Genomic DNA, 9,917 nt, shown 5'->3' on the forward strand with positions numbered 1-9,917 from the left:
AGGAGTTACAAAGGTTGGAGGCATTACTTTGCATTCAACCATCATATATTAAACTAAAGCACCGTTCACATGATGTACCCCTTGAAAAAGGATTAGGAAAGAGGAGGGGAAGCTTGGAGGAAGGGAAGGGAACCGCTGAACCCCTCAATAAGCTTCACGGAGCCCCAAGGGTTCTGCGGAGCACAGTTTGAGAACTGCTGTGCTAGATTAAGCTAAAATGTCATTCAAATATTGTCTTCCTTGAAAAAGGGTGTCGTGGTATAAACTGCATGGATGGCAAGCATCTGACATAATTAGCCACCCCCTTAATGACTGTCTGGGCAGGAGATGGCATTTATAAATAATTAATTCCCTATTAAATGGCGAGACCGATGGAATGCAGAAACTCAGAAGTCATCCAAGAGAAGGGAGAGTCCTTTCATGCTTGTTTGCCAAGAGGATGGAATTTCTTGTCACTCTGGGGATGCTCGCGTTGTATGCCAGCCTTCTTGCTCTCTTCTTGAGGATTGCATGGGCCATTTATCGTGATCAGAGAAGGCTGCACATTCCCCCGGGAATCAAATACCCTATATGGGTACGAATTTTGTATGCCGGACTCAAATTTGGAATGCTTGCGGTAAGTCCTCTGGATTTTAATGCACTTCTCTGTGTCTTATATACATAAGTGGCACCATCATACAGATGCTTTCTTTCTCTGTGTCACACCAAGACAAGGGCCTTCCGAAGGGCATGGGTTGCTTTGACTCAGCTCATGGGGACGGATGGTTTCAAATCTTCAGCTCTGATTTCCTGCCTGTAAAAGTGGTTCTAGTTCTCAATTTTGGAAGCGCCCAGTTCGATGAGCTCCAGAAAGGGTTAAAATAAGGTGGCTTGTCATACAACCTTCAGACCCATTTGGACCTGAAAATGGGACGATATTTCCTTAAGTTCTCTTCAGAGAGAACCTTTCTTTCCAAAGTCAAAACATGCTTGTTGGAAACTTCTAGAGATATTTGTATCCTCTTTGAGACCACGAGAGCACTGTGACACCATGTCTAGGTTCAACAGGATCCGGGGATTTGCAGTTTGTTGTGGAATCAGAGTTTGGCTCTAAAAAGGGTCCTTCTCCAAGATACAGTTCATGGTGGGTTTTCATATCCAGATCAAATTGCCCTTCGTTCTTGTTCAAGGAGGTGTCTAAAAGAAATGTGTCCTATGGGCTGTGAGGCCAGAGCTCACAAGTGTGGAAATAGCAGCCCAAGTGACAGGTCTCTTTTGGACATTCCTTCACCAAGAATTGAAAGCAATTTGAGCTGGGTATGAAATCCCACCATGAATTGTATCATGACATTCTTGTACTTTAGCTGAGCATCTTGAGTTATTCTGCGTGGAACCCAATCTTTCCAACTTCAGACAAGGTTGGGGAATATCCTGGAATTTGCTTGAAGCTCCAGGTTTGAGGTCAACTGGACAGCTGGATTGGGTCCTATTTGAACTGGTTCTCTCTCTGGACCATACACCAGCATAGGGGGGAAGAGAATGGATTGTGTCCACGCTGCCACTGTTGCTGATCCCAACGGTCCATAGAGCACTATGTAAACACCTGGTCATCAACAGTGCCCCAATATGACATTGGGAGAGGCACCAATGAAACAAAGAAGGTAGGGAGAGGGGCAGGGAGGGAGATGGGCCCTCTCTTTTTCCCAGTTACAGAGATGTTTCTTCTGATGTTAGAATGGGGCACTAGCAATGACCAGGCATTCAGGTGGCTAGCTGAGAGTAGCCATGCCAAGACAGAAGGTGAAGTGATGTTCTGACACAATCTCATTCTTTCTGGACCATATGGATGCCATCCAAGCACTGCAACAGGTTGGTAATGTGCTGAGACACACTGCTGTGTCCCTTCCAAAAAGGCAATCCAAAAACCCTAGGGTCTCTGTCCAATTAGACCCTAAGAAGTGAGAAGTTGTGGTATGACAGATTTATTTGATCAGATCTCTCTGTTGGGTCGACAAGTGCCACACACTGAGGATGCAACTCAGGGGGTTTTATAGTCTTAGGTTTTAAGCCTGGACAGACACACAAACTATTTCATTCACACTTCTCTTCCCCATTGTTCTCATCTGGTGCCTCCTTATCAACAATTGACAACAGCAATTCACAACCATTTCCCCCTTTGCTGGCTTGCAGGTCTTTTGAACTTTCTCTTCTTTCAGCTAACTCTTTCCCTTGTGGCTTTGACTAGACATTTCCCATCTCCCTCTTTTTGTCTAAACCTGTTCCTGGCTTGGTAATTTTCCATTGTTTACATTTCTCTTTGCCTCAGTCCCATCAAACGTTCATGGGATGATCTCTTCTAGATTCGGCCTAAGGCTGTCATTTTCTGTACGTAAGCCCTGTGTCCACATGACATTTATTTCTCCTTTATATTTTTCTGTAAACAGGAATCACTCTTTAAAAAAACTGGCTTGCACACTCCATTCAAATTACTTGAGTGGTTGTACAGAAGATTTGTACCCAAGTGGAGTCGAACACTGACGATCAAGGACTTGGTGTTTGATGACGTTCCGGTCAGAGTGTATTGGCCCAAAACAACTCCTTCTGGGAAGAGAAGAGGAGTGGTTGTCATTGCAGAAGGTGGTGGAGTTAGGGGAAATATTGGTAAGTTCTCCTGGAAACAGAGTTCAGGTGGAGTATATAGGATTTTTCTATGTACATAGTCATAAAACCCATCAGTAATAATCTCTCTTGAAACATGATGTGTTTTTCAGGGCCAACTGATCTACCATGCCGCTACTTTGCCCGGGAAACCGATTCTGTCGTTATGACTGTTGCGTAAGTGACTTCATACTCATTCTGGCTCTATAAGAATGGACATTCTCCCACACTATTCGATCTATTCCCTTTCCAAGAAACTTGACTCAAAGAATTATTTATTTATTTATTTATTTGTGGTATTTATTAGGGCTGGGCGGGTTCGTTCGTTAATTTCGTAATTCGTTATTGATTCGTATTTAAATTAGCTTACGATCCGATATTGAACCATTCAGGAGCAACTAAAAATCGAAACGAATTTTTCAATTCATTTCGTAATTGTTTTGAAATCGTTTTGAAATCGTTTCGAAATTGTTTCGTTATTATTTCCGTATGTCTGGTGCAAGTTTTATAGTTGTTGTTTGTTTTATCAGTGATAAAAAATAAATTATCACACCAACAGTCAACAACAGACGGAGAGGGAAGCTTCAGAAGTTCCCCCTGTCCCATTTGGAGGGTTTTTTAGCGTATTGCGCAATTGCGTCCTCCATTAACGAATCGATTCGTAATCGATTCGTAATTGTTTCGTAATTTCCAAAATTTCATATATTTTGAACTTTTTTAAAGAAAAATTTCGGAATTTTTTTAAAAAACGAAACGCAAAACCCCCTAAAAACGAATTGAGTTTAGAAACAAATTTTTCCGTGGTTGCCCAGCCCTAGTATTTATGTATTGTCGAATTTATTTATTTATTTATTTCACAGTTTTCTATACCGAGCTTCTCAACCTCATTGAGGGACTCAGCCCGGTTTCCAGCCATAAAAAACATATACACTCATTAAAATATCATATATCACAATTACAAAAACAACTTTAAAAACACTATATATAAAACTACAGTGGTCAATCGTCCTATTAAGATGGATCTACATCAACTTCCATCCAGGGTCCTATGGTGTTGTCTCGTTCATCGAAGGCCTGACTCCACAGCCACGTCTTCACCCGTTTCCTAAATGTTAGGATGGATGGGGCGGTTCTGGCCTCCAGAGGGAGAGAGTTCCAGAGTCGCGGGGCCACCACCAAGAAGGCCCTGTCCCTCGTCCCCACCAGGCGCATTTGCGAGGCCGGTGGGACTGAGAGCAGGGCCCCTCCAGATGATCTTAATAATCTTGATGGTTCGTAGGGGAGAATACGTTCGAAGAGGTAAACAGGGCCGGAGTCGTTTAGGGCTTTATAGGTCAACACCAGCACTTTGAATTGTGCTCAGAAGCTAATTGGCAGCCAGTGGAGCTGGCGTAACAGCGGAGTGGTGTGCTCCCTGTACCCCTCACCCGTTAGTAATCTGGCTGCCGCGCGTTGGACTTGCTGTAGCTTCCGGGCAGTCTTCAAAGGCAACCCCACGTAGAGAGCATTGCAGTAGTCTAAGCGGGATGTAACCAAAGCGTGTACTACCGTGGCACATCTCAGACTGCTGCTGCTGCTCCTGCCACAGGGGTCCTGAATCCTTCCATCCAGCTTGGCTGCCCTGGGCTGCTTGTGAGTAGGAGAAGCCCCAGGCCCTTTCCAACTGGGTGCGACTCAGCAATCCTCCAAGGAGGGAGTGACTATAAAGCTGCTCCTAAAGCAGTGGTTAACCGCTGCCATTCCATGAGTTTTCCATCATCTCATCTGCTATCCATCAAATCCGGAAATTGTGTTGACCATCTCTTCGGCCCGATTAGTGTGGCATCTCGTTGTCTTCCAATTTTGGATAGAATTTTAGATAGATTGTGCTGACCATCATTTAATTCGTCTATGCTGACTTCCTTGATTGTGTGGACCATCTTTTTGATTGTGTTAACCATCCTTGTCTGTGCTGACCTCTTTTGATTCTGTTAACTATCGCTGATTGTGCTGACCATTTTTAGCGTGTCTGGTGCGGAGCACTAATTATTGTTCTGTTAATAAGTGATGTGTATAATTATCTGGGGTGTTTTAGCACTTTACCTGACCAGCACTTTAAATCTACTACCTTTGTGACAACTGGATCATTAATTCATTGAGCCTCAGCGCTTTAATTGTTTCAACCAACCATCTTGCGTTGAGTCCTCCATGACGCACTTTACTTTAGCACTTTAGAGCTGATTGATAAAGCCATTGTACTTTAAAGCCGATTTAACAGCTACCACCCATGTCGTTACCCATTCCCTGGCATTTGTTATTCTTGCTGCTAATTGTTTATGATAGAGAGAAGGAGTGGAGTAGTTCTGAAAGACCTGTTTATAACACATTAGGATTGGGAAATAAACTATGGGTTAATGTTATGGCCACCGTACGCGTCATGGAGGAGGGAGAGGGTTCCATTAACCGAGGAGCCCCCATAGAAGTCGTGGTGGGGAGGGGGAGATACGGGAAAGGGAGACCTTTAATTCGGCCTAGGGAATGTGGAACAACATTAGTAATCCCAAATCGGTCTCCTGATATGATAAGTCGGTGTAACCAGGCTGGCGGTCCCTCCGAATTGAAAGTTGTGCTGTTGAATGCCAGATCTGTCAATGGTAAAACAACTTTCATCCAGGATTTAATCCTGGATGAACAGGCAGATCTGGCGTGCATCACGGAGACCTGGTTGGACGAAGCGGGAGGCGTGAATTTGACCCAGCTTTGCCCGCCAGGTTTCTCTGTGCAGCACCAACCGAGATCCGGAGGGCGGGGAGGCGGAGTTGCAGTGGTCTATAGAGATTCCATTCTTCTGACCAGGGCCCCCATCCCGCAGTCTACAAATTTTGAATGCGTCCACCTGAGGGTGGGTGACCGGGACAGATTAGGGATTCTGTTAGTGTACCGTCCACCTCGCTGCACTACAGTCTCCCTACCTGAGCTTGCGGGGTTGGTTTCGGACCTGGCATTGGAGTCCCAACGGCTGCTTGTGCTGGGGGACCTCAATGTCCATGCCGAGGCTGCCTTATCGGGAGCGGCTCAGGACTTCATGTCTACCATGGCAACCATGGGGCTGTCCCAACAGGTATCTGGCCCCACCCACTGTGCTGGACATACATTGGACTTGGTTTTCTGCCAGGGATGGGAGGAAGGTGGCGGTGTTGAGGAGTTATCCATCTCTCCGTTGCCATGGACCGACCACCACCTGGTCAGCTTTAGACTCACTGCACCCCCCAACCTCCGCAGAGGTGGAGGACCCATTAAACTGGTCCGCCCCAGGAGGCTTATGGATCCAGATGGATTCCTGATGGCTCTTGGAGAATTTCCCGCCACCTCGGTTGGTGATCCTGTTGATGCCCTGGTCGCTCTCTGGAATGGGGAGATGACTAGGGCAATAGACACGATCGCTCCAGAACGTCCCCTCTCAAGTAGCCGAGCTAAACCAGCCCCTTGGTTCACCGAGGAGCTGGCAGCGTTGAAGCGAAAGAAGAGGGAACTAGAGAGCGTGTGGCGTTCGGATCCGAGCGAGCCAAATCGAACACGGTTTGTGTCCTTTTTAAGGGCATATGCCGCGGCAATAAGAGCCGCAAAGAAGACCTTCTTTGCGGCCACTATTGCGTCTGCAAAGAACCGTCCGGCTGAACTGTTCCGAGTTGTCAGAGGCCTATTAAAACCCACCACCCAGGATGGGTGCCCTGATGACTCGGCAGCTCGCTGTGAAGCTTTTGCTCAGTTCTTCGCAGACAAAGTCGCTTTGATCCGCTCTGGACTGGATACCATATTAACGGCAGTATCTGAGGATGTAACACGAGCATCTGCTTGTCCGATTTTGATGGATTCATTTCAATTGGTTCAATCCGAGGATGTGGACAAGGTGCTTGGAGGAATGAGAGCTACCACATGCATCCTAGACCCCTGCCCATCCTGGCTTCTGAAGGAGGCCAGAGGGGGATTGGCCGAGTGGGTGAAGGTGGTGGTTAATGCCTCCCTCCGGGAGGGCAAAATTCCAGCCAGCTTAAAACAAGCTGTGATAAAACCGCTGTTGAAGAAACCATTACTGGATCCCACTCAATTCGTCAACTATCGGCCTGTTTCCAATCTCCCCTTTTTGGGCAAAGTCATGGAACGTGTGGTGGCCCCACAACTCCAGGCATTCTTGGTAGACACGGATTTTCTGGATCCGGCACAGTCTGGCTTCAGGCCGGGGCATGGTACCGAGACAGCCTTGGTCGCCTTAGTGGATGATCTGCGTCGGGAGCTCGACAGGGGGAGTGTGTCCCTGTTGGTGCTGCTCGACCTCTCAGCGGCCTTCGATACCGTCGACCACGGTATCCTTCTGGGACGCCTCGCGGGGATGGGTCTTGGAGGCACTGTCCTGCAGTGGCTCCACTCATTCCTCGAGGGTCGGTCTCAGATGGTGTTACTGGGAGACTCCTGCTCAACTCCACAACCTTTGTCTTGTGGGGTTCCTCAGGGTTCAATACTATCTCCCATGCTGTTTAACATCTACATGAAGCCGCTGGGCGAGATCATCCGGAGTTTCGGAGTGCGATGCCATCTGTACGCAGATGATGTCCAACTCTGTCACTCCTTTCCACCTGCTACTAAGGAGGCTGTCGAGGTCCTGAACCGGTGCTTGGCCGCTGTGACGATCTGGATGGGGGCGAACAAATTGAAATTGAATCCAGACAAGACAGAGGTACTCCTGGTTAGTCGTAAGGCCGAACAGGGTATAGGGTTACAACCTGTGTTGGACGGGGTCGCACTCCCCCTGAAGACGCAGGTTCGCAGTTTGGGTGTGATCCTGGACTCATCGCTGAGCCTGGAACCCCAGGTTTCGGCGGTGACCAGGGGAGCATTCGCACAGTTAAAACATCCCTACAGGGCATTGGACTTGAATTGTAACAGGAGTTTTTAGAATATTCTGTGTGTAAAATTCAGAGAACGTTATCATGTGGATTGCGGATTCAGACCGTTTCTCATTTCTGCTTCAGGTTTCGTTTGGCTCCAGAACATCCATTCCCAATCCCAGTCATGGACTGCTGCAGAGCTACTAAGCACTTTTTGAAAAATGCAGAGGAATACGGAGTGGACCCAAATCGCATTGTTCTCTATGGAATATGTAGCGGAGGGACATTTGCAGCAGCCGTTTGTCAATATTTGGCAGTCACGAAAGATCTCCCAAAGCTAGGAGGTCAGGTCCTCATCTATCCATTTCTACAGGCTGTCGATTTCAATTTGCCTTCTTATCAGCAAAACCATTCAGTCCCTTTGTTGTTCAAGAAACAGGCCTTGAACCTTGGCATGCTATATCTGACTGGGAAGAGAGTCAACGTGGAGGACGTCATGAAGAATGCTCATCTACCTGAACATGTACGGATTAAATACAGGAAATGGGTCAATCCCGATGACATTCCAGAAAGATTTAAGGGCAGGGGTTACGTGCCCATGGAGCGGCCTCCGTTTAACCAAGAACTTTACGAAATCGTGAAAGAAGCAACCAACCCCATGTATTCCCCACTTTTAGCAGAAGATGACGTGATCCGCCAGCTCCCCAAGACTTTCCTTGTAACCTGTGAATACGATATTTTCCGAGATGATGGGCTCTTGTTCAAGAAACGGCTAGAGGACAACGGTGTCCCAATGACGTGGTATCACATCGAGGACGGATTCCACGGACTTTTGCTTGGCATTTTTCGTTGGCCACTGGAATACCCAGGAACGAAACTCCATTTCCAGCATATAAATAATTTCATTAACAGTATATAACACACATGTTTTATTTTATTGTCGAAGGCTTTCATGACCGGAATCACTGGGTTGTCTTAGGTTTTTCAGGCTGTACGGCCATGTTCTAGAAGCATTCTCTCCTGACGTTTTGCCTGGCGAGGAAGGAATACAGAGCAGCGGAGGCGCAAGGGCAAAGCCGCCGCCGCTGAGACCCTCTTTGACAATGGCCTCCTCCTTGCCCTCTCTGCTGCTCCATGCCTGAAAGGGTCCCTTCCTTACCAGACTGGGTTGCCAAGCCTGGTGCCCAGCCTGGCGATGAAGGAGCACGGAGCAACGGAGGGGTGAGGGGGAAGCTGCCACCACTGAGGCCCTCTTTGGTGGCATCTTCCTCCTTGCCCCTCTGCTGCTCTGTGCCTCAAAGGGTCCCTTCCTCGCCAGGCTGGGCTCCCAAGCCTGGGGAGGAAGGAGACAAGAGCAATGGAGGGGCAAGGAGGAAGCCGCCGAGGCCCTATTCGGCAGTGCCCTCCTCCTTGTCCCTCTGTTGCTCTGTGCCTCAGAGGGTCCCTTCCTTGCCAGGCTGGGCACCCAAGTCTGTCGTCCAGCCTGGGAAGCAAGGAGCACAGAGGAGCACCGAGGGGCGAGGGGGAAACCGCTGCTCCTGAGGCCCTCTTCGGCACTGGCCTCCTCCTCGCTCCCTCTGCTTCTCCGTGCCTCAAAGGGTCCCTCATCAGGCTGGGCTTCCAAGCCTGGCAACCAGCCTTGCGAGGGGGGAGTGCGGAGTAGTAGAGGGGGAAGCTGCCGCCGCCGAGGCCCCCTTCGTGCCTCAAAGCTATATATATATTAGGGCTGGGCGGTTTCGTTTCGTTAATTCGTAATTCGTTAAAAATTCATTATTTTTTTTGTTAACGAAGCGATAACGAACCATTCTGGAGCAGCTTAAAAACGAAACGAATTTTTCAATTCGTTTCGTAAATGCTTCGTATTTCGTTATGTATTTGTTTCGTTATTATTTCTGCATGTCTGGGGCAAGTTTTATAGTTGTTTTTGTTTAATTAGTGAAAAAAAATTATAATATCACACCAACAGTCAACAACAGAGGGAGAGGGAAGCTTCAGAAGTTCCCCCTGTCCCATTTGGAGGTTTTTTAGCGTATTGCGCGGTCGCATCCGCCATTAACGAATCGATTCGTTATTGTTTCGTTATTGTTTTGTAATTTTTTTACCATTTACAAAATTTCGTAAATATCGAACTTTTTTTAAAAAAAATTCGAAATTCTTTTAAATATCGAAACGCAAAAAAACCCAAAAAACAAATCGATCTTAGAAACAAATTTTTCCGTTGTTACCCAGGCCTAATATATATATATATATATTGCTTTGGGCAAGTTCGTTCGGAAGCATCTAAAATCATAATTAATTCGGATTAAATTCACTTTTGAATCAATTTCGGGCCATGCAGGAATAGTGGGAGGAGCAATTCCGAATTGAAACCACTTACCCATTGTTCGGAATTATTTTTGGATGTCTCCCACAGTT

General features: G+C 47.1%; 1 protein-coding gene across 1 annotated transcript; it reads left to right on the forward strand.

The window, feature by feature from the left end:
• Window positions 1–2,734: 2,734 nt before the first annotated feature.
• Window positions 2,735–8,707, forward strand: LOC132764744 (arylacetamide deacetylase-like 3). The gene is made up of 2 exons (XM_060758793.2): window positions 2,735–2,814; window positions 7,647–8,707. The coding sequence occupies exons 1-2, from the start codon at window positions 2,735–2,737 to the stop codon at window positions 8,419–8,421; spliced, it is 855 nt and encodes a 284-aa protein (XP_060614776.2). The 3' UTR covers window positions 8,422–8,707.
• Window positions 8,708–9,917: the final 1,210 nt, after the last annotated feature.

Source organism: Anolis sagrei, chromosome 13 (assembly GCF_037176765.1).
Source record: "Anolis sagrei isolate rAnoSag1 chromosome 13, rAnoSag1.mat, whole genome shotgun sequence".
NCBI classification, from domain to species: Eukaryota; Metazoa; Chordata; class Lepidosauria; order Squamata; family Dactyloidae; genus Anolis; species Anolis sagrei.

Excerpts from the sequence above, each read along its gene's own strand:
- LOC132764744 (XM_060758793.2), top strand. The coding sequence starts at position 2,735 with ATGATGTGTTTTTCAGGGCCAACTGATCTACCATGCCGCTACTTTGCC. Across the intron at positions 2,815-7,646 it reads TCTGTCGTTATGACTGTTGC|GTTTCGTTTGGCTCCAGAAC; the intron begins GTAAGTGACTTC and ends TTTCTGCTTCAG.